At 36.0% G+C, this 25,208-nt stretch overlaps 2 protein-coding genes across 4 annotated transcripts; one reads left to right on the forward strand and one right to left on the reverse strand.

Annotated features, from left to right (window-relative positions):
• The first annotated feature begins 281 nt into the window (after positions 1–281).
• LOC105321326 (endoplasmic reticulum membrane sensor NFE2L1) lies at positions 282–14,064 on the forward strand. Of its 3 annotated transcripts, none has more exons than XM_034461548.2 (9): positions 282–588; positions 6,740–6,871; positions 7,306–7,405; positions 9,068–9,225; positions 9,340–9,558; positions 9,904–10,180; positions 10,776–10,985; positions 11,142–11,230; positions 11,393–14,064. In XM_034461548.2, the coding sequence occupies exons 1-9, from the start codon at positions 538–540 to the stop codon at positions 12,215–12,217; spliced, it is 2,061 nt and encodes a 686-aa protein (XP_034317439.1). In that variant the 5' UTR covers positions 282–537; the 3' UTR covers positions 12,218–14,064. The 3 variants fall into 3 exon arrangements, with proteins under 3 accessions (XP_034317439.1, XP_034317432.2, XP_034317424.2); XM_034461541.2 differs by lacking the exon at positions 282–588 and adding an exon at positions 905–1,811 and having other exon boundaries at positions 11,145–11,230; XM_034461533.2 differs by lacking the exon at positions 282–588 and adding an exon at positions 906–1,811.
• A 1,385-nt stretch (positions 14,065–15,449) lies between these two features.
• Positions 15,450–19,959, reverse strand: LOC105321321 (gamma-interferon-inducible lysosomal thiol reductase). Its single transcript, XM_011419588.4, has 7 exons — positions 19,802–19,959; positions 19,052–19,228; positions 18,834–18,911; positions 16,779–16,880; positions 16,519–16,665; positions 16,189–16,257; positions 15,450–15,632 (listed from the first exon to the last, which is right to left on the reverse strand). Exons 1-7 carry the CDS (start codon positions 19,919–19,921, stop codon positions 15,567–15,569), a joined length of 759 nt encoding a protein of 252 aa, XP_011417890.4. The 5' UTR covers positions 19,922–19,959; the 3' UTR covers positions 15,450–15,566.
• Positions 19,960–25,208: the final 5,249 nt, after the last annotated feature.

Raw genomic sequence — 25,208 nt, forward strand, 5'->3', positions numbered from 1 at the left:
TATAAAGTATTCCAACAAATTAAAAACATATATCAGTTCTCAATCTAAATGCTGGTTAAATGAAATCATAAAATTTATTACGTTAATGCATAATCCTTTATTTTAAAAACATAGATCAATCTGACTCATCCTTTCTTTTTCTTAAAATAAATAACAACAAATGAAGGTATGAAATATGTAGACTGTAAAATATAAAGCCCCTGTGCGGTCCTTTTTACCTACAGAGTCACATGGGAAGTTCTCAGCCAATCACGCGAATAGCTCACATAGCAGGTTAAATACATTAGCACATTTCAATACACACACACCATGGCATAACGTTGATAATGTGCGGGATGGACGAGTAGAGCGATCAGATCCAATGTTTTCATGGAGAACATGTTTCAGTTAAGGTTTTATTCATATGGATTAAAATTCAAGTTTTGATAAGTTGTGGATATTTTAATTTTCACCTGGATTAAGGAATTACAGACTTCATTCTAAGCGAGTGCTCTGAAAGACGGCTATAGGGCACCTGTTGTAATCAAGCCGTTCAAGATGATGGAAACACAGCCTGTCAGACTTCACGGGAATAACCCGGTGAATGGGGTTAGTATACCATACTTAGATTTTATTATTCCATCCACTGTTAGTACTGAAAATTAATTGGAAGCTCTCCAAGACTAGGTTGTCAAAACTGGAGGTATTGAGAATTTGGGTTGTTTTTTTTTTCGAGGTGTCGTGTTGAAATGATATTGGTTCGATTTAAGGTATATGTGAGGATGCTGCGATCTTTTAAATATACTTGGGCATCTGTTAACACTTGCAGACACCTTGTCAACATATATTTGGTCAGTTTATTTTGCACTTTTGTGACCCGGATGTGACCTTCGTATAGTATTTCTTGCACATGCGTACAGCAACAATTCTGACGTCACATTCAATTTTGCACGATCAGAGTTGCTTCGATAGATGATGTCCGCTTCCTGTCAAAGGAATATTCTAGTCATAACATCATAACGAAGAACAGTTTTCTCAACATTAAACCAAAGAACTTGATGCCGTTCAGCCCAAAATTCAAGATGATTTGACTCTGAAATGCCACTTCACGTCGTTGCACGTGCGGTAAGGAAAAAACATGGTTGCCATATATTGACAATGTGCTTTGTTTACTTATGATCGAAGACAAAAGTAGTAGAAGTCTCGATTTAAAAATAACAACTGATTCACTTTCCTTGTGGAGACATTAAAGGGGAAGAATAAAATATTAATCACGTTTTGTAGTGAAAGGTTTATACGAAATGCTTCTGAAGCAGTACTTCACAGATGGGCTTGTGCAGATTGCCATTGTTCTGAGTTTGTTACGAATTGATCTCAACAGTTACTTGAACACTAACTATGTAAACTACCCAGAGGTGCAAGAGCTGATTCTTGGACAGACGGCAGTGTACACACAGACTAATTTTCACAGAAATAGTTTCGAAAACTATTATTCAGGACATGAACATTTAAAAAGTGTAGAGAGTGAGGCATCAATTATCCTTCAAGATCTCCGTTCATTAAGTCGTTTCGCAAGACATCAAGTCACAAGACAGCAGAGGATAGCGACGTTTCTTGTTGGCTTATCCAACGGAGGTGGACGTATTTTGACAAATTCACAACCGCAGGATACGCAACATGTGAACAATGACAACGTAAATGAATCTCCGACAACAGAACAGTCGTCCGGAACGGCACAAGAAGAGGAAAATGCGGAACCCCAAGAGCAAGAGGAAGTCATTCTTTGTCAAGTCGATGCTGACTGCTCTTCAGCAGTAGATCCATCTTTTGAGGTGAACAAAAAGAGAAGAAAAAAAAATGCATCAGCTATGGGTGTCATTGCTTTGCTGAGTTGTCTTCCTCTTATTGATTGGTTTTTTTATGCTGGCAATTAGTTAATTGTATGGCAAAACAGGTGCGGTAGCCTCAATGATTCTTATTGTGTTTTGCAAGTGCTTAGCAATGTTTAATTTTTTAGGGCAATGAGCATTACTTTTGAATTACTAGAAAGAATGAAAATATATACTTAAATTAGAATTGGAAAATTAATGTACAGTCTGAATGCAGTACTTAATATCACCTTTCAACTCGATATGTCGCCTCTTTTCTGTATAGTAGTAATGGTTTTTTTAGTTTTCAAGAGATTTGTTTCATTTGTCAAAAATTCAGTTCACGGTTGATTTGGATATGAACCTGATAAATTAAAAATTGTTAGAACAGAACATGATTAAATAAAAAGATTTAGACGTTTTGTACCTATCTCCCAAATAGGATATAATACCCTGTTAAGGAGTTTAAGCTGCAAAAAATGGAAAAATTTGATTAAATAGTTGTTGTCACAAGAATAATTAAATGTACATTAAAAATACAACAACTTTTGAGAAGCAAGTTTTGCTGCAAACCTATAGATTATGAGATTGATTCCCCAGAAGCTTGGATCCACCAACATGACAAGGGATCAATCTCAATCTGTTGGGTTACAGAAAAAACTTGTTTACCTAAAGTTGTAACATTTTGTTTATTTTAATGCAGATTTACAATATTTTTAGTAAAATTAAAAAAAAGTCAATTTTCGACTGTAATTTAATTTCCTGTTTATGAGTAATATAGCCCATTTCGACGATTGGTCACAACCTGATTAAAGTTGGTTAAATTGACAATTGCCATTACCTTCAGAGAGGGAATTTCTAAAATCATGAGTTGTTACAACATGGTCATTGATGTAATATAATAAGAAGAGGAAGCAGTTTCTGTGATCTATTATTGATAAGATTGTAATGCAGGTATTTATGTAGTCCTCCTGGTATCTATGAACCGTAGTAGGTTAACATTAAGAAGTTCTAAATCATCAAAGTTGATTACAAGTTCTGAATTTTGAACTCATTATGAAGCGTGGTTTTGACTGCATGAGTTGGCTGCTTGAAAAAGTGCTTTTATTAATATGGCATTTGATCTATATATTTATATATATTTGGTCTGTGGTTTTTATGTCTTTTAACATTAGTTTGAGTTAAATGTAAAGAAATCTTGTGTACATTAATGATTATTTTGTAAATTATGCATTATTTGTAAATTCTTTGTGAGTATACATTTAAAGCTAAACTTTAAAGTTTTTGTCACATTTTAGAGAAAAAAATTTCAGCAAACATTTCCACATCAATGGTCTGTTTACTCATACCTAAAAAGTTTTCTACTTTGAGGAAATTTTAAAGGCAGATTCAATTTAATTTTTGTCTCGGCTTTCTCAAGGAAATGTCTCCAAAATGTCCCCACTTGCATAACTTGATTTGAGGCCTTCGTCAAGGAAGCATTATAATTCAATGGACCATTAATCTTTTGTGTCTTATGCCTCAGCCTTGTGGGGGTTTCCCTGTCGAGTAGGTAACTCTATGTATGGTCAGTGAGGACACTGAGCTTCACCTACTCCTGGTGTGATGATGTGGTCCGATTGTTTTCTTGTTTAGCTATGTCTTAATCCCACAGTACTCCCTGTGCTGTCCCGGATTTTGACCGACCTTATGCCGTTAGCCCTCGTTAATGGTGACAAATGTCGGTACAGATTATAATGCTGTGACCTCGTGTAATTTTTCGGTCAGTTGCCTTATTATGAAAGCTGTCATTTAATTATGCCAGGTACAAAGAACATAACTATAATTATTCTGTTATAAGCTTTAAGGATTCACATTGTAAAATTATGGTCCTCCTAAAGGAAAAAATTCTCATTAAATTTTTTTTTTTTTTTTTTTCTTTTTACAAATTTGCTTCTTTTTCCATGTAATGCTTTGGAATTGACAAGAATCACATTTGAGTGTTATTAATTTCTTCATTATATTTGGCTGTTAGCCAACAGGTAAACAAAAGCTGATGTCATTAGATCCCTGAATTCTTGTCTTTTGCCACGGTTCATTTTGTGGATATTGAATGTGATTGAAAAATGAATTGGTCACTGAAAAGATGACAAAACTATTTCTTTCATATAGTCGCTGGGATGACGTTGAAACCATTCCATTGGCATTAGCTTTAATGATTTTCGACTTTGATTTTTATGACATCAACAATATCTATAATGCTTGGAAAAAAATGTCAGTGAACTTCACAATTTTTTGGGGGTGTAATCCAAAAATTCTTTCCTCTTTTGACAATGCTTCCTAATATAAATAAAATGAGACAATTATTTAAAGACAACATAATTCAAATTTTTACATTTCATATCTAATAAAATATATTGAGTGTAAATACAGTTTTGACACTTCATAATGTTTAAGTAATGTTATATGTTTGAGGATTTTTGAATTATTATCAAATGACAACATTTGTTTTGTTATACATGAAAAAACTTGATATAAACATTTTCAGAGATCAACTGTCAAACACACCGACAAGGTGTAAAAATCAGGTGATCCACAGTTTGTAAAACTGTAAATTCTGGCAGTTTTAGATGGCGGTGAATTATTTTGGTCTTCGGGTGGCAATAGTTGAAAGCAACATTCCTTATGAAACGTGTGGAATTAATATCGAGTGCGTAAAATCACCTAAGGCTTCCCTTGTAGATTCTAACATCTAGCTTTTATTATTTTATTCAACTTTGTATACAATATTGAATTATTAATTTATTACAAAAGTTAAAAGCTCATGATAATTGATACAAAATGGCAGGAGTGCGATTTATGAAATCAAGTGAAGAAGGGAATCTATAGTAGTTAAAGACTAAAACTGACAACCAAAATCCATTCGGTTTTAACACTGATCTTTTTGCAGGGTTAGGTTTACAGTGAGACATGTAGCAGGTTTTGAATCTCAAGGTTTCAAGGAGATTCAGATACGGATGTCACAAAATGTCATGATTGTATAATGAGTAGAGCTTGAATAAAAGAACCACACCTAGTGACTGTGTCAGGTGACTCAGTGAAAACCTCAGAACCTGTTATTGTTGTACTGCACAAAGACTCGTTAGCTGCAACCTGCTCAGTTCTTTACTAGGTAGATCACTGAATGCCTCGTAGGTGTTCAGTGAATTTTGTTTGACACATATCTTTACATCTCTATGTAAGTCATGTTTTTGAAGACTGTTGTGTTTAAGAATCTCTTGAATATTCCTCTTTTAATTGTCATCATTGATCCGTATGAAAACCATGTCCTGGGGTTATTTGGCCTGTTTATTCTGTTTAGATTGATGTTGGTTGATGATGAATTATTTGTGCTGTACATTAATTTATATGATCATCAACTCGGGCATGGTAAACGGGCTACATGTATTATGTATAACATTTCCCAGCTGCTGTGTGTCTGGGACAATGTCGGCCTTTGAATTGGGAGTTGTCCCATTCTGAACAGCCATTCCAAGTACTCGATGATTGTACACAGGTTCGATCCTGTTCTAATGCACAATATTTAACATGCATGTATAAATAAAACGAAAGAGTATTATGCAGAGAGCGGCAAGCCTTTAAATATTAGATTGGTATTTGTTTTGTACATTGAGTTGTGTGATTGTTCTGTTCAGTACTGGATATGTAGCTATCCATGGGTTCAGTGGGGTTTTGTTTAAGACAGAGGTTTTATAGGTCAGTTTTTGTTGCCAAGCTTTGGAATTCTTCATTTTTCAGGCGGTATGAAAGAGGCGCTCTCTTGGGCTGTGTTGTATTACATACTGGTTTGACTGGCTTGATCACTCAAGCATAACCGATTTACCTGTGTTCCCTACACTGAACAATTCCACCTCTACACAAAGATCGCCTCTAATACACTACAATAATTACGCACAGATTTTTTTTCAATTCACAGTTTAATCTTAAGGTTGGTGCCGCAGGGTGTTTGAAGGAGAAAATTGACATACATTAGATAGCTGTTTGTTGGCTTAGTTTGATGGATGGGATGGGATATTGTGAATAATATTCCCCATTGTGATCGGCTCTAGACCCATAATGATGGGTGTTTGTTAGCATCAAGAAAACCTGGCTTCAAGTTTTAGACATTAATTGATTATAGTGTGCTTTTTTAAGAACAGATCATGTTTCGATGCAACAGATTTCAAACTGAAGACAACCTAGGTCAAGATTTTGCATTAATTATCCAACTGGCTTTAAATATTGAATGAAATCTACGTAGATCAAAGCTATGACTAATAAGAAAAACCCAAGATCCTAGACTCAGGATTTGGGTGATAAAGCAATCGGGTCAGACTATGCAGAGATTTTATCTGATTTTTTCAGTCGTTACGTAATTCTTGAAATGCGGGTAACCTGACACCATAAGAACAGTTCGGTGTGTGAGGTGATACACGAGATCTCACTTAATTGGCCACTGTACATTGCTTTAGATATAATTATGTACATGGTGTTTTGTCAGATATGTGCACTCAAACCACCCCACAAATTACACTGACGCTTTTAAAATCGCACAAACTAGAATTTGATAAAACTGTAGTTTAAGTACTGATGTCAAGAGTAAAAGTACTGATGTTGATAATACAATACTTATGTTATTAGTACCTGTGCTTATGATATTATAGTACAGGGACTGATGTTAAGAGAACAATTACTGATGTTAATAGTACAAGAAGGGATGTTGATAGTACAAGTACTGATGTTGATACTACAAGTACTGATGTTGGTAGTAGGAAGTACTGATGTTGATAGTTCAAGTACTGATGTTGATGATAGGAAGTACTGATGTTGATAGTACAACTTCACAAGTACTGATGTTCTGTGCTCTGTTGTAGGACCTAGACCTGATAGACGTACTATGGAGGCAAGACATAGATCTGGGAGTAGGGAAGGAGATGTTCGATGTGAATCTCCGGAGAGAACTCGAACGAGAGAGAGAAATCGAACTGCAGAAAGAAAGGCAAAAAGTAAGTCAATTTTTAAAATTTTGTTGAATTGGGTTATTTGGATGGGAAATTGATTAAGGTGGCTCACTACATCTTGATATAGTCTAAAAAATTGGCAGAATATTACCCTATTATGATAGAAACGTGATGCACAAGAAGTTTGATGTCACATAAGCAATAATTATGCATTAAAGGATTTTAAAAAATTAATTTGGTAAATATGAACAAAAGACCCAGATTGATTCAAACTCATGTTCTGCAGTTCAAAAGACAAATACTTGAACCACTGAGCTATGATGGTATGTAACCAAAATAGTTAATGCAAACAATAGAACAAAAAATTCAAATTGTTATCTTGTGACATTATGCCTTAAAAGTGTAAGTCTTAATGTAGTGAGGTACCTTAAGTTCTAAGACAAGATCATTTTCTGTACAAATATTTTCATTCTACACAGCAAAAAGACAGAGAACTTTTACAAGCCAAGCTTGAGGAGCAGCGTCGCCGCCACGAGCAGCAATGGATGGCGGAGAACTTCATGCGGGATGGAGAGACAGGTAGATGTTTGTGTGTACCTGTATATGTGTGTGTACCTGTACATCTATGTGTACCGTATTTTCCCGACGACTCGTCGATGCGGACGACTCGTCGAATTGCCAATTTTTCGCCAAAATTTTAACAAAATCCTTCGATACGTCGATCTCAGACCATACGTCGATCTTATCACTTCAAAATGGCCTATAAAACTGCAGTAACATTATCAGTGTATGATGCCACGATGTCACCGATATTGCTACCAATTATTATTAATGATTAACATTTAAACAATTACGCTTTATACTTATGCATCAAATTTTCAAATACCGGCAACTTCTACAAAGTCGCTTGCATTTTAAACAAATCCCGATATCACGTGTTATGCAAAACTAAACTTACTTTGTCAGAAATATTTTATTCCCAAGCATTAAAATAAGTATCCACTCTGACTATCGCCAGTGTATTCGCTATTACGTAACCAGCCACCTGTTGACTCTGCGCGTGGTCAATGTTTGTTTAACAATTTCCGGTGTCATAGGCATGCACCTGTCTCGTGTCGGACTTCAAAGGGGGATCCCAAGTGCAGAAAGCTTAGCAGTTACTATGATTTGATGAAACTTGTTTACTTTGTATCCAGTTACACGCTATTGTTTTACATAGACACTGTTAGAAATAGATCGATCATTTGTACGACTTGATAATGACGATATACGACATACATACGTTTCCTAAAAAAATTATCTAACAATAATCAAAGAATTTGACAATAATTAATCAATGAACTATAATCACTCTTATAACGGTACTCTTTATATACACAGGGAGTGAAATTGCCGTAAAGATCTCAGCCTTAGGGCAAGATTATTAACACAACCGGTGTCAGCCTATTGTATAAACAGTAGTATTGATAATTGCCGATTACGTATTTTAAGATTGAATTTGACCATTAAATATTTCTGATTTATACTTTCCACTAACAACTCTTTACAAATAAAATAATTAAATTTAAAAAAACATCCCCCGGACCTACTGCAATATTTTCTTCCATTCAAACTTGGTTTCAATTTTACTGCGCAATGTTATCTTCCTACTAGTGATACATAGAACCATGTGACGATGTGTTTATAAAAACGGAACGGTAAAACTTTTAATTGATTAAAGACAATGTAACATTTTTTAACAACTGTTGTTATTATTATGTATTAAAGTGTTGACAGATGAGTGAAAATGATAATTATTAAAGATGAACAGTGAATTCAACAACGTAATTTTCAATCACACAGCCAACTCAAGATGATTAAAACCAAGATTTTTAATGCTATTTTAAAAAAATTTCTGACATCGAGCCTACGACAAGTCGAACAAGACGATAAGTCGGGTGCTCTGCTTCAGAGGAAAAAAATACCGACTAATCGTCGGAAAAATACGGTATATGTATATCTACTTGTGTTCCTGTACATCTGTGTATGTACCTGTACATATGTGTGTGTACCTTTACATCTATTAGATGTTTGTTCCTGCACATCTGTGTGTACCTGTCCATCTATTAGGTGTTTGTTCCTATAATTGTTAGATTTTGACACTGACCTTGGTCTTCATCTGAGGTCTGAGTCTAATTTTCCTTCAATGGCCTGAAATTGGATATTTTGCAATGTATTCATCATTAACTTTTCTACCCACAGGTGAATGGGTGCCTATGAATGGAAGAAGGGCCCCCTCCCAACCCCTGGCTTCTCCTCCTGCAGTCCCCCAAAACATGTCTCCACAAGTGCCCAATGTGGCTCCCCCCAATGTCACCAATATGGGTCAGCAGAGTATGAACCAGACCAGCCAGTTTCAGGTATGGTTAACTTGTAATGAAGTTCTGGTAAACCAGGCATTCTTATTTTACTTGTGTTTTAAACTCTATACACATGACTGCTTTGTAATGTTTTACCATCGCTTGTATCTTCAGAATTACCAGTCCTATGAAACTGGGATGCCCATGATGAACAGCTCTATGCCGCAGCATCTGAGTGTGCTGGAGAACGACTATCACATTCCGACCTCTAACCAGAGTTATCCGCCCCAGCTGGCCTCACCTTCCCATCAGCCCATCACGTCCCCGCTCCATCACATGTCCCCAGAACAGAGTCACCTTCAGAACTACACGTACAATCAAACGCAGCAGCAGGTACTGATTGCATGGCTCTTACCAAGTTTGAATTGCTTTCATATCATGTTGTTAGGAGATATTTTTGATAGGGTTGGAAAATCTGTAACTTTGGCAGTCTTGTCCTTTACAAGTGTATTGACACAATGATTACAGCACACTTGAAAACTGATTTATTTTAGTAATATGTGTATCAAAACTGCATTCTCAATTTCTCATAAATGGATAAATTATATAATCCACACATACTTTAGAAACACTGAGAGCACTTGAAAGATGAACAAACCAAAAGATTATTCTGCTGTAGGGATAGCAGTTGCATACTACCAGAGGTTGATGGTGTGCTAATTTCTGCTTTGTTTACAGAGTCAGGGTAACTACCACCCCCAGGAAAGGATGCCCCAGCCCCGGTATGCCACCCAGGAGAACCGGGGCTACGGCGGCAACACTTCCCTGGAGGAGACCTGGATGGACCTGGTCAACATCCTGGAGCTCCCCAGCAACGACAGCGCCGGCATGGTCAATAACATGAACGGCCCGGGGCGCATGATGACCCCCCAGAATCACTCCAACGCCCTGATCCAGAACGTCACTATGCCCACCCCCATCAACAACACTGTTAACACTAACAGCTTCGAGCCTCGTAAGCACCCCAATTTATCAAATACGGTGTCCTTATGACACAGTCAAAGAAAATTAATCAAAGATTCATTTGATAATGTTTCTGATGATATAGAGTTCGTGTAATCTTTGGTGTCAATCGGTCGTAGATAAATCCATGTCCTAATTCATAAACTCAAGTGCTGAAAAAATAGTTATCAATGAACAATTCAAAACAAGTTTTATCAGTCATAAATAATCATGGTCTTAAAAACCAACTCTCACTGAAAGAATATTTCTCAAAAATGCATATTATCATGTATCCTACAATGTAAAGTTAATCTAATCAATAGTGTCTTGAGTTCTGCCAAAAGTAGCACTCTCATTTAATAAACAAGTTATGATGTGCTGGTGATTAAGCACAGTAAAAAAAATTAATCAAAGAAGCATGATACAGTACTAGTGTTTTGATAAAACAAACTTACTAAACACACTCTAAAAGAATACAAGAGATAACGATGTACCAATATATCTTAAAACCTTGTTGTGATCAAGTGTATCAAAATGATGGACAATAACGCAGCGATTCATTTTATGTTTGATGAAGTGTAGCTATTGTTTGGAATTTTGAATTACAGAAACGAGGAGTAACTTCACCTCTGCACCACCCAGTGAGGGCTGCTCCTCCCCACTAGAGTGGAACCCGACCAGCATGTTGTTTAACGGCAGCAGTACTGGCCCGGAGCCCAGCGGAGGGAACCTGACCACCCAGGTGGATGACATTCTGTCCAACATCATCGACGAGGGCCTCGATGACCTCAATATCACCGAAATGGCCTTAGAAGATGGTAAGCAAGACTTATCTTCATTCTAAAATATTATAACAAATTTCTCCAATGGTTCAAAGAATATTAGATAGGTAAATAATTGTGAAAATAAATGTATAGCTGAATTCTGTTTGTTGATTAAAATTAGAATTACAAAATGAATTTGTCTTTTTGTAGCAGGTTTGGGCTCCATGCAGATGCTTGATGATGCCAGCAGCGAGTCTGGAATTTCCATGGGTGGGAGCTCGGGAGGTTCTCCCTCACAGGTAAGGACATGACCCACAACAGACACACCCACCCTCATCAGACACAGACGCCCACCCCTACCAACCACCATAACTATTGCCACTGAGTACACATACATGTGCAGTATTTATGTAATTTTCTTGTGGAATGTGTGAACTATAACATTGTAAATCTGTTTTCAGGATCACTTTAGCGAGGGAGCCATGTCCCCGTATGATGGTATGGAGGGTGGAGCCCGTGGGGGCGGTGACTTTGGTGATGGCACCCCCGACTTTGGGAAAAGGCCCAGGAAATACAATTTCAATGGTGGATTTAACTACAATGAAAATGGAGCCGAATCTTCTCAGTCCAACTATTCCTCGTCTTCTAACGACACCGATTTCCAATACCGTCCATCCAGCACTAATCATATCAGACACAACCACTCCTACCCACTGCAGCCCGGGCAGGAGCCCAGAGAGTTCAAGAAATACTCCATCACGGACAAACCCAAACAAAAGGGGCCGCACTGCAGGGACAAGAAGAGGCTGGAGGATCTCAAAGTGCCCCTGTCCATGGATCAGATCGTGGAATCCCCCGTGGAGGAGTTTAACGAGATCTTGACCCACCACAAGCTCTCCGAGTCACAGCTCCAGCTGATCCGAGACATCAGGCGACGCGGCAAGAACAAGGTGGCAGCCCAGAACTGCAGGAAACGCAAAATGGACGTAATTGTTACGCTGGAAGACGAAATGACTCAGCTGAAAGAATCCCGCGAAAAACTGATGGCTGAGAGACAGATGATCGACAAACAGACACGGGACATGAAAGATAAGTACAGCGCCCTCTACAGAGAAATCTTCCTGTCTCTTCGCGACGAACACGGACGTCCATACGACCCCGCTCAGTTCTCTCTACAACAGTCCAGTGACGGAAACGTGTTCCTTGTGCCTAAAAATGTTACATCGGAAGAACAGCTGGAAATGAACAAGAAGATCAAGGAGGAGCGGGACAAGGACTCTCACTGAGGACCAGCTTACAGTCCCAGAAATCCACTCTGTACACCCAAACTGTTGCTAAGATACTTTGCATTTTTCCCCTTGTTTTGGGAAATTAAGAATCTTGTTCTAGTATAAAGATCTGTGATCAAATTTAAGTGCTTGAAAACCTATACTCAGGAAAACTTGCAGTTTTCTTACAAAAACAAAAAAAAATTGTCATAATTTATGAAAGTTTTGTATTTATGATTAGGATTGACCCCATTCCCCTACAGTTTGGCTTGGCAAGTGTTGTCAGGGTATTAGGTTTGTGTGCTAGTTACTGAAATAAGTCCCGGTGGTGAACGACCAAAGATAGGGGTAGAAAAGCTGGAAGTAGATAAGGCACTCATTAAAATGTATATGCTCAAAGCTATACAAATTTTGTCATAAAGCATCAAATGGAATGTTTCTAAGCTGGAGAATTATGCGGTTTGTTAACCTTAAAATTTGATAGGATTTTAAGTTATATTAATTAGGTGTGCGTTGATGGCAAGAGTTCAATTTATTTTATCTGTACTTCAACTCCCAATAAAGTACACAGTTGAAAAAACGGGGGTCAGGGGTTAAGTGGTAAGGACATTTATTATTCAGCTGTGGATTTATTCTTTGTTCTTCCCCTACTTGTCCATTGTCCTCATTGATTGTCGGAGACAAGGAAACAATAATCCTTTGTTACAGCTGATGATATAAAAGATGAACTCAACAAAGAGTAATTAGATATGAAAGATTAAAACTCAGTTTTGCGTAATTGGAGCCTGGCATGTCTTATCATTTTAAGAATCATTTATTGTTTTGAACTGTTTTTTTGGCATCAGAATGTTTATAACTGCCATTAATAATATTTTGTTATCTATATATTTACATCTGTCCTGTGTTACATTTATTATTCTTTTAAGGAGTTTTCAATTTGCAATATGAATAGCAACGAGGATTGGAGAAGCCTGATAAAGTGAAAAAATGTTAGATTGGTATCAAATATTAGTACGAAATATTAAGGATTGGCTGGTGTTTCCATACTGAATGCCAAGTTCGAATCTACGGGAAATGTGATCACATTGCACGTTGAAATGTTACATGTTATTTAAAAATTTGGCTCTATTTGGAGTAGAAAATGTATTCATTTTGATTCCTGTTAATATATTCATTTTTGTGTTTGACTTTCCCTCATGTTTGTTTCTGTATGCATATCACTTGGAACTCCCATCCCCCCTTCCTCCCATAACAAAGCATAGTTTGTAAAACAGGCTTAATTTTGTACATTTGTTTCATTGCATGTACATACTGTAAGTTTTTGTTATCATATATTTGGTTCTTGCTTCGAATACTATTGACGTTACTTATACACTACCCTCTTTGGTCTTTGAGTTACGAGTAAAGCAGAGAATATATCTCGATCTAAATAGAGGTCATTTTTATCAACAAAAGTGCTGCCTTATCGACTTACAACTTTTTATTTGGGTAAAGTTCAGTGCTTTCATAGACACTGCACACTTTGTTTCATAGAAATAATGGTATTTATTCTGAATTGTAGGAATTATGAAAATTTTTGTCTCTCCTTTTCTTTGTTTCATGATTTTCAATATTACGACATCATTTTAATCATTGAACCATGCAGGAAATGCTTTCAAATCTGAAATAATTTACCATTGAAAGTTCTTGTTGGTGATTGTTATTGAAGACTATTACAAACTGAATGCTTTTGACATTTGACGGATTATTTCCTAGCATTCTGTTGTTTATTTTGTTTCTGCGTGATTGTTGAAATATTGATATCGTCTCACAAGTTATGGTTGTGTATAGGCGTATTCATATGAATAAAATATATTTTCTGTAAAGTTGGTTTTCTCTGATTGTCATGTTGTATCGCGTTCCCCATTAAATGCAGCACTTTGGGTGCTTATTTTGAATTGACTACCCTTGCATGTTAATGTGCAGTGACACCACCACAAAGATTCCATGAGACCATGTAATGCTACTACATTGATACCAATGCGAGCATCACCAGTAGTGAATCACCAGACTAAGTAGCATTATGTGTTATGGAGATAGCACCTAGGAAATATTATCGGGCATTGCCTTCAAGTGAAACTAACCTTCTACACACAAATCCAGAGGATAGTCAATAAAATAGTAAATGGTATAGTTCACCAGATACATGGAATATAAGACGGAAAAAAAACTCCGACATGCAAATGCAATGTGTGCTTTATATAAACAGATAAATATCTCAGTGTTAGAAATTGATAATCTTGTCTGTTTTGTACACCATTTGATGGAAAATTTTCTTCCTAGCATTAAAACACATTAAAAGTATGTTTAAAAGATGTGTAGTCACTAAATTCCTTAGACACGCTAGAGAAACAATGGAATGGCCTCGCCGTCACCAAAATTATAAACCCCTTTGTTTATTTTGAGGTCTCTAACTCAGACTTGAGGCCGACTATTGAGATGATGAAAGTTTGTTACACAGTGGGGACTGGTCCATAGGCTTGAGTTATACATGTGGTGCACCAGAACTGTGACCACAACTCGGAGGCAGGCTAGCCAGAAATTCCAAAGGCAGAGAGAAGCTAGGACTCGCAAGACTGATGGTGCAGTACCATTGAAAGAAAAAGAAACCTGTTTGGCTCTTTGGTTCATACAGGGCCGCGTTTTCCAAAAGAACCTACGATTAGGACTAAAATTTATAAAAGCTTAATATTCATTAGCTATCAAATGCTTACTACCAATTAAAACACTTCGATGAATGTTCGTTTGATATATTCATTGGTTTTGTATATAAATTTTATACGTGGTGGATAATTCAATGAGACTAAAGATTAATAACGACTTTGTCAAAGTTATTTTATAAAATTAGAAGACGGTGCTTGGTTAGATCGATTGTTCAACAGAAGGGGCGGTTCACAGAGCGAGCCCTCCATCACATTACTGTTTAAGGGTAGGGGACTGTGGCAACTAGGGACTCACTAACGCTTGTAGTAGAATACCATTCTGGTCCAGCAAGTGTAGGAAACCTTGGACGGTAGCTGGCAAAAAGAGCAACGGTGCATGCAGGGCGTTCAGAAGACCAAGAAAGAAATGTAATGTGTGATTGTAACTATTGTAGTTATACAGACTACATATTTACAGCATTCATTAACATGCTCTCTGTATTCTTTATAGCATTTGTGTATTTATTTTTGTACCACGCTTAGTAGTTTTCAAAAGGTAAAGCTATAAATTATATTTTACTTTTATAAACTTGTCACCATCATCTCAACTGAGACACAAATACATGTAGCACCATTAGATGGAAGAGATTTTTATCAAATAATTGTCTCCGCTTTTTCACAACTGTTCATAATTTTCTCCTTGAGTGATGAAGGCCTGTCTTTTTGTTGCAGGCAGCAGGTTTTGAGGATCCCTGAAAATAAAATTGACAACTAGAAAATTAGCACCGACAGAATACCATCGCATGTAAAAATATCCCGGTATACTCATGGATAGGTTTAATGTAAATCTAAATCCTTCACCTGATACGTAGGTTATAAATCTAAGTCCTCAATTACAGATTCTTACAGACAGGTGGAAATGAATTATCATGCAATTCAAAACCAAGATTTCCATGTAGAATATACAGGGGGTATAGAATCTACCTGGGTTTTTTTAAAATAACAACAACACCTGGATGGATTTGCTTATTAAATCAACTGGAAAATAGCTTTGTTCAGTTATGTCACCTTGTCAGGTGCAACATTAAAGAATATTATACAATTATACATGTACATCAATGTGACACAAACAATCAAACATTGGTTGACCAAATCATATCTATCCAGCTTCACACACGAATGAGCTGTGTCGCCATTCCCGAATTGATTAGAGGAAATACTAGCGTATATACTTAGTAAACAAACTGGGTGTTTTGCTTTCCATATAGTGGGGTTGTTTACCAATTGAAATTAACAAAAAACCCTCACCTTGTAAGTATCACAGACCAGGGCCGTTAAATCACCCTCCGCTTTCTTCTGAATATCCTCCGTGTGTACCTTCAAAATAAAATAAAAAACAACAAAATAAACAGTAAAATCAATATACCTCCAGTTTTACACCAGAGAATAGAACTGCTAGGACTTAAACGTCTCAGGAACTGTACATTAAAATCGTTTTAAATTTTGTAAAAGATTTATTTTTTAATCTTAATTTCCAAAGATTAACAATAAAAACAAAAAAAAACAAAAAGATTTTAGCTTTCCAAACTATAAAAAGAGAGATAACTCAATAATTGTTCAAAAAATGTCGATTTTCACCCCATTGAGAGTGACCCAGGGAACATATTCATGGGGTGGGTTGAGGGCCTCTGTTTTGAGCGCCATCTGGTGTAACAGGCTGTTGCCAAGGGAACTGGTGGAGCAGTCCATGATTGGCTGTATGTCTATTCCTTGTTGTTTGGCACACTGTGGATAAAAAAAGACCATGTCAGAATCAAGCAACTATTAGCTTTATCAGCAATCTATTGATATATTTTAACATTGTTGGGGGGTAATTTGTTGTATGTTAATTATCTTACCTTTTTGGCTGAGAATTGGGGTGTTCCAAATTCATCGTGTTCTATGCAGCTGATGAAAGGAAAATATACAGAGATATTCTTTAGCAAGTGGATAGCACACGTCTGCAATGAGGAACATCAAATTATCAACTCATCTCCAAAATACTCGATCAAAGAATCACAATTTCTTAGGTACCCATTTAATCGTTCTGTCTTTATTGCAACAGTTTAACTCTTTGTGGTTTTAACGTATATTCAATCACCTATTAACATGTAACAACGCCATAATGTTTCTAAATATTCTAAACTGCTTTCTCTGTATAATTGTTCTCTCTGACCGGACACAATAACCTGTATCGTGTTCTTTGTGTGTCCCTACCACTTACATAGAACTATCATACAGATCTACAGCCTATCTCTAGACTATCTATTGCTCTAAACTCGGAGAAACTTTGTTATCTCCATCTTTAACAATATTGTCATCACTTTAGCAATCCGACAAAATCACTGCCATTCTTGAAATAAATGATCTCTATTGTATCTTAGTCTCATTTATACAAGGTTCCAAATTGTTCACTATCGTGTATAGTGACTATTCTCTTGACGAGCAGATGCCACTCTTAATCTTTACCGATAATCCGATTACTTCATCAAGCTACTTCACAGAACCTCAATGACAAATGTATCTTACTCTATCACTAGAAGGGGAATCATCAATTATAATTGTACATATATTCGTTTTATAAATGACATTTGTATCAAATGCAAACGATTCGTTATTTCATTTCTATCACAGACGTATCTCTATTGCTTCTTTTATCTTTATCGATGCCCACTGCATCATTAATATACATGTGTACTTAAATTCACTTCATAATAGCTCCATCCTTATTATCTATACAGTCATGATCTTTCTTAACGACGATTGTACCATCTCTGAAAGGTTTACCACAATTCTTTGTCACTAGCTACTAACTCATGGTTAGAGCTTATGCATCTTTACACGACACGGTGGGTTCATCAATATCATTTAAACGTTAATGTTTGTTGATTTTTTTATTAAGGTGATTCACGACATAAGAAGGTCAAAGAAGTGGGAAACACACACACAAAAATCCAATTGGTAATCCGATTTTCATTTAACTTCAGTATTTTCGAAAAATTTGACTTTACTAAATCAACCAAAAAATGACGCATGTCTTATTGATAAAACCACGGAATTTATCATTACCAGAAGATTATCCTAATACAAGACTTTCGCTTAGTTTTTGATCACTTGAACAATAATTACTAACGTTTCTATATGTTTTTTATGCAATAATGTGAATTTCTGACTTTCTGACTTCTTCCAAGCCCTTTTACTTAAGTTAACCATGTATTTCTTTAAAGGGGCATGGTCACGTTTTTGGTTAAAAATTTTTTTCTGTTTTTATTATTTACAATGCTTTAGGAATGCATTTCCAATTACCAAATAAAAGTGGAGAGTCAATAGTGAAGTTATAGGCAAGATACAGGGCTCACAATTCTTTGTCATGTAAACAATGCTCGTGCCCTGTTTTTGTTTACATTAGTTCAATATTTGAAATTTGAGAGTCAGGCGTAGAGTTTTGAGCCAGATCTAAGGTTCACAATTCTCTGTCATGTAAACAAGGCTCGTGCCCTGTTTTTGTTTACGTAGGTTCATTATACCAGTAAAAATTCTTTTTCAAGCTGATTTGTCGTTATTTTTTTTTCACTTTAAGCATAAAAAAACAGTTCCTAACGTTTAACACAATCATTGCAGGTCTAAAACTGGAATTTTCACTTTTAACATTCAAAATGTAAACAAAAGCTTTGTTTACATAGCAAAGAATTGCAAGCTCTGTAACTCGCTTATAACTCAACGGATGATACTCAAATTTTAGTTGCCTATCAAAAATGCCTTACTGAAGCATTGTAAACATTAAAATCGGAAAAATGATTTTTGACTAAAATCGTGACCATGCCCCTTTTACTGCACGAAGATTTTTAGTTCATTCTCTTCAGTACTCGTCTCTCCAAATATTTTCTGACCTTCCCTAGTTTCCAATAATTTACCTCAATCAGGTTCCCCACACATTCATCTTCCCCATGCTGACACGTGAAATTCCACCTTCCAGATGATTCCTTCTTTTCCTATAAAAACAACTCACAATAATAATGAACTATTAGAAGTTCACAAATAACTATTCATAACATTTTGGAACCAGAATATTAGTTTTGAAGTTTTTATTTAATCTGCATGGCTATCTGATAGTTTGTGTGCACGTAATCACCCAGGCATTTCCATACGGCACCAGCGTAAGATCCATGATGTCTTTCAACGCAGTGAAGGTCTTGGTAAGCTGGGTGCGGAAAAAGTCCCTACAGCCCGGGCACATTGATTCATAATACAGAGCAAACCGCACTTTGTCAGCATTGGGTTCATAAAACCGGTGACACTGTTCAGTTACCTGTTTGAACGAAAAATTGTTTAAACATTATACGCGCACATGCACGGAATATACACGTGTCTGTACGATTGAAGGGTTTATTTTGATTTCAGACGTGTAATCTAGTTCACGGTATAATTGATACAGGCGGTTTTCAATGCATGAACTGCAGTTGCCCTGGAGGTATTTTCCCCGATGAGAAGAATCGTTCTGGCATAAACATCTTTCTTCAGTTCCGTTAGAACTTTACCAACTTAACCACATGTTTCACCATAGAAGGTCTATAATCACGTTTTATCCATTGCCTTTCCGTCGAAAAGGGGGAAAGGATCTGAACTAAATCTTTCTATGCATCAAAAAGTCAAGTTTGGTTTGTCTCAGTGTTTTTGTAATACTTAAAATATGTATGAGGCTTCAGTTAAGTGATAGATCATGTATATACAACATAAATGTCAACTAGATCTCTAACATATACAATATAACAGAGGTATTAACACAGAAATTTCCGATTCATACGAATGAGTAACAAATACATTTTTTGGTTACTTTTTAAGCTAATAGTTTTGCTGGCACGAACAAAAAGAGTAACCCTACCTGACAGTGTCTCGCAACCTTCTCTGAACCACACCAAAACTCCGGTGGTACATCGCATTTGTTTTCATAGGACTTAGCAACAGCTACCACCATGAAAAATACCACCAGCTTAACCATCATGTGAAAAAGCAAAGTATGTATATGAATGAGTAGTTTTGTATTTTGATCCCGATTTCATTAAGATTACATTATGATTGGATTCATTCCGTCCCACTTGGCCTTTTTTTAAGAATCAAACATCAATTTTAGTGCTTCTCAGAAAACTTTGTCATGCACAAATCAAGTTCAAACTCAGTATCTCTATGGGCATTTCAACATATGCTGTTTATATCTTATGTTTATACCTGAGAACGCGTCAATATAATTATGCTATTTATTTCTTATACTACTATTTACGTTTGAGAATGTCAGTGGTTAAAATCATAAAACTAATATTTGGTGGGTTATAAAAAAAGATGTGAATTTATATATAAATATGGTATTTATCATACATGTAGGTTCAACATGGAGCATTACTTATTTATATTCATTTACAGATACCGACGCTGATGGAAATGTGAGCAGAGATAGTGCGTCGTCAGGTAGTTCTTGAAACCGCCTTACGTCGTCGCAATCAAAATTTCAAACTTTTAAATCCTTCCTCCCTCCTTCCACGTTCACGTTCGCAACTTTTAAGATTTGTACACCCCGAACATAAATAGCAAAATGAGCCTTAACAGATCGGATAGACAATGAGATCTTGGGCAGATATTGCTGAGAGGGAAACAAATGACGTGACCCAAACCTGAAAAAAAAGAACAACTTGAAACTGAATGGAAATGCTTTAGCACAAAACAAGAGTTGACAGCAGCCAAAGATGAAACGGAGGTACTAGAGATGAAATGTGTTGGAGGAGAGCACACACTCACGCAGAAAGGTTAGACCACCTGCTGAACAAATGGAGCTTGACCCACACTTTATCAAGGGGCAATTGGTTATTGATATTTACGAAGTAAAACTACAAGAACGCCCCAAACATTCAAAGAAATCCAATTTCAAAAAAATGCTGTGCCAAAAAGACTTTAAAATTAATTTAAGTTTAATATAGAAAGTTTCTCCAACAAAACTTACTTAAATCTCGTCTAACTTGATCTTCTGTAAAGAAAGGAAACTCGAATTGGTCCAACTACACTTTGGCGGAAATAATGGATAACAACAAAGAAAATTGAAAATAAACAGAATATATTTATATAGCTCTAAGTATGTGTTCTCCACAACATTATTCTTATTCAGTCCGATTTTTGCGGTTTTACAAATCATTTGAAGAGCGATGATATTGTCTGCGAAATATTAAACTGTGGGTTTTTTTCTTTGTTGGCAAATCTGTTTAACAAATGTTGCGAGAAAGAACAATTCGCAGAAACAAAATACAATTGTCAGCTCTTCATATCCACGACCAATAAGGTGGGGAGAACATATGCGACAACTGTGCAACATTTGCTTGTACAAGACTACGAGACGCCAACTTGTAATGCATCAAAAAAGCACACAACATAGACAATAGCACATGTACTAGTGTTCAAATAGATTAAAAAAACAGTGTTTGGGGTCAAAATGAGGAAAGTATATGCGACAACTATGCAGAAACTGTGTCATCTCTAAAAGAAGAAGAAGAATATTGAGATTGACACATGTTCGGGATGTACCAATCATTAGAGTCATCCCAAATTAGAACTGTGGTCAATTCAACTTCTCTTCCGATTTCTGCAAGACATTCCTGCTTCTGGTTCATCCTTAAAGGGGCATGGTCACGATTTTGGTCAAATTTTATTTTTCTGTTTTTATTATTTGCAATGCTTTAGAAATGTATTTCTAATAATCAAATGAAATTTGGGTGCCAGTCGTCGAGTTTTAAGCAAGATACAGGTCTCACAATTCTTCGTCATGTAAACAAGGCTCTTGCCCTGTTTTTGTTTACATAGGTTCAATATACCAGTAAAAAATCTGTTTAAAGCTGGTTTGTCTATCTTATTATTCATTTAAAGCACAAATAAACAGTTCCTAACGATTTACACATTTATTTTAGGTCTAAAACTGGAATTTTCACTTCAACATTCGAAATGTAAACAAACGCTTTGTTTACATAGCGAAGAATTGTAAGCTCTGTAACTCGCTTATAACTCATCAAATGACACTCAAATTTTGGTTGCCTATAAAAAAAATGCCTTACTAAAGCATAGTAAACATTAAAATCGAAAAAAATAATTTTTGACCAAAATTGTGACCATGCCCCTTTAATACAGATACTAGTACTTTGGGGGTACCTCTGAGTTTCTGAAGAGTCCGTATAACTGTTAAAGCTCTCAGACATAAAAACTTTTTTATTCACTGTAGTCTAGTCGACAAGGAAAATATGGAACCCTACTGCATTCGAGTCAATGTGCTTGGGAGCTTGCGTTCACCGTCAGTTGCTGTTTTTCGGCCTTTGTAAGTTTGATTGAGCCAAAGAAAATGTCAATGCATGGATATGGTTTTGTAGATTTCGTGAGAACTCTCAGAAAATTTGTTGGTAAAGATTCACTCGATCTGCTTTGAAAGAAAACAATCTTGGGAAATTTGCGGCGCAACATATGCAACTACTTTTAAGCTTTTACTGACCGCTTAAAATTAGAACATTTATAAAGGGCCTCTTATTGACTAAATGTGATAAAAAAAATTAATTAAAAAGGATACTATCTTCGAAGGCATGACGGAACGCATGGAAGAATAGATGGTTTTCACAAATTGTTTTCTCTGTCAACGAAAGACTCGGGAAAAAATCTGCTGCAAATGTTCTAAAGAGTCAACTGAAACTTGTGAGAAAAATTAATCGAAAAGAGATATTATTGGGAGTTGATTTTAATCAACTCTCCTATGCAGTTACTCAGGCAAACCGAAAGTGAAACAGTGTTTGGACCTGAGCACAAATCAACACCGCTGACAACATTTAGTTCTAATCAATAAATTCGATGTAATGAGTTCTTAAGCATTGTTCTTCAAGGAAAATCAGTTGTAGATACCTTGTAAGTAGTCCGATTTTAAATGGTACGAACAATTTAGATATTTTTTGAAGTCGTACATTTTATGTATTCCTACGCCAGAGTTCTCTTGTTTGTCGGAGATTAACGGATACAGCTGAGAGTCTGGTTGAACGAGAGTAGAGTTCAATTTTGCCTGGATCCATACAATTTCTCATAACTATTTCGATTACTAATACGTAGTTTGATGGAATAATTCTTTGAATATTACACAACATGATTGATATTGGATTTTCACGAAATTCCTGTAGGATTCATATCATAAAAATGTGCGTAATTCAATTACTTATAGGAATTTACTTGCCATGCAAAATAACATATCGTTGATTTTAAAATAATATGAATGACAATCGATAAAATCAACACCCGTCAGTACTTCAGTACTTTGATTACTTAAAAGAATGCATCACTAACAAACATATCAACATTAACATTCTTTGTGCACATTGCGGGATAACATTTAAAGGGGCATGGTCAGGAATTTTGGTCAAATTCTATTTTTCTGTTTTTATTTTTACAATTCTTAAGTATTGCATTTCTAATGATCAAAGGAAAATTGAGAGTCAGTTACAGAGCTATAAGCAAGATACAGAGCTCACAATTCTTTCTCATGTAAACAAGGCTCGTGTCCTGCTTTTGTTTACATAGGTTCAATACACAAGTAAAAAAATTTTTTTCCAGCTAAATAGTCTATATACTTATTCATTTTAAGCATAAATAAACAGTTTCTAACGTTTAACACCTTCATTTTAGGTCTAAAACTGGAATTTCACATAAAAATTCAAAAAGTAAACATAATCTTTGTTTACATAGGTACGAACTGTAAGCTCTGTAACTCGCTTAATTATAACTCAACGAATGACACTCAAATTTTGGTTGACTATTAAAACGCTTTACTGAGATATTGTAAACATTTAAATCGGAAAAATAACTTTTGAATAAAATTGTGACCATGTCCCTTTAAGAAGAAAACTCTCCTTCAGCAAAGAAGAATTTCACAACTGTTTATGGTTTTAAAAATGCATTTGCGGTAGAATCATCATTCACCTCGTTCTGTTTGAGCTATTTCCCCCCAGGTTTTTTTTCAAGCTGATGCCACTTGTACGCCCTCTTGTCCATCTCCATCAGAACACTTTTATGCAAGGTACTCTTTAGCCTTTAGCGTAGCTTCCCATTAATCTTTTCCTCTGTAGGTTCTCCTGGAGTGTCTGCTTTATGAAGCCTTAAGCCTCATTACCATATCGACAATCTATCGCCATATCCTTTTACATATATCAAGCCCTATTGAGTGTTGGTTTGTTTTCTTCCATAAGTTTTCCATTCGTATCCTCTCATGGTGTTAAGAATTCACCTAAAACAGATGTCAAACTGATGAAAGCTTGTGTAATTTTGGTAGTTCTCCAGTTAAGTAATCATTAGAGAAATATGGTAAATTATCTTTGAATTTAATTCCCAACATGATGGTTCTGGCTTTCCCCATTCTGGTTTTAATATGTATGTCAGATCCTCTTGATAATACTGTCTACCTCAATGCATAAGTATGTAAAATATGTTACACATCCTGTCTTCCTATCTAATTTTCAGGCTATAGTTTATGGTAAGGTCTTTGCCCTGAGCACCTTGATTTTCTTAGAGCTTATTCTAAATCCAGTTTCATACGCTAATCTGTCTCATTGTCTACTTCAGCATTTTTTCCTGCATTTGCTGGTGGTTATCAGGATGATGTCATCTGCAAAATCCAGATCTTTTGTGTGGATGTTGCCTTGTCCTTGAGCCTTGCTGGTTTATTGTTTCAAGAATGGTATTACTTTCTTGATTCCTGTAATTGAAGGACGCTCCCAACTGAAGTCGAAATAGTGTTAACAGTATCCTTGTTTTTTCTTCTGGTGCTTGTTGGTTAGCAGTGACTTGAAAGTTCTCTTTCCATGAAGGCAATTATTTCTTTTTTAATAAGTCAACTAGTTTCTGCAGTTTTATAGTAAGAAGCCTGATACTGTCATAAAGAGCTTTGATGTTGTTGTGTCTGATTGCTACTTCTGCTTCTGTGGCTAGCTTGCTTATAAAGTTTCTTTTGTCTCTCCCGACATTTTTCTTGACTTCTTTGTTTGCTTTATTAAAGGCATCGAAATCTGTTTGTTTCTGTTCACCTGCTATGCTGTTGGTTTTTGGCTTTTTTGAGTTGTTTTCTTTTTCCTATTTCCATAAGTGTCTTTGAAGAGATCCATTTTTGGTGTTTTGTTTCTTGCTCCTATTGGTGTTTCAAATGCAGATGTAATATCGTGCCTGATCTGGTACCAATATCCTTCTCATTTTAGAGTTCTTTTGAAAGCTGAGAAGCGATTTCTTAGTTT

This window comes from Magallana gigas, chromosome 5, assembly GCF_963853765.1.
Source record: "Magallana gigas chromosome 5, xbMagGiga1.1, whole genome shotgun sequence".
Lineage (NCBI taxonomy): Eukaryota > Metazoa > Mollusca > Bivalvia > Ostreida > Ostreidae > Magallana > Magallana gigas.

Coding starts and splice junctions, on each gene's coding strand:
- LOC105321321 (XM_011419588.4), bottom strand. CDS start 19,921: ATGATGGTTAAGCTGGTGGTATTTTTCATGGTGGTAGCTGTTGCTAAG. Junction 18,912..19,051: donor TGCCGTATGGAAATGCCTGG/GTGATTACGTGC, acceptor TTGTTTTTATAG/GAAAAGAAGGAATCATCTGG. Junction 16,881..18,833: donor GTGTGGGGAACCTGATTGAG/GTAAATTATTGG, acceptor TCCTCATTGCAG/ACGTGTGCTATCCACTTGCT.
- LOC105321326 (XM_034461533.2), top strand. CDS start 1,281: ATGCTTCTGAAGCAGTACTTCACAGATGGGCTTGTGCAGATTGCCATT. Junction 10,181..10,775: donor CACTAACAGCTTCGAGCCTC/GTAAGCACCCCA, acceptor TTTGAATTACAG/AAACGAGGAGTAACTTCACC. Junction 11,231..11,392: donor CGGGAGGTTCTCCCTCACAG/GTAAGGACATGA, acceptor ATCTGTTTTCAG/GATCACTTTAGCGAGGGAGC.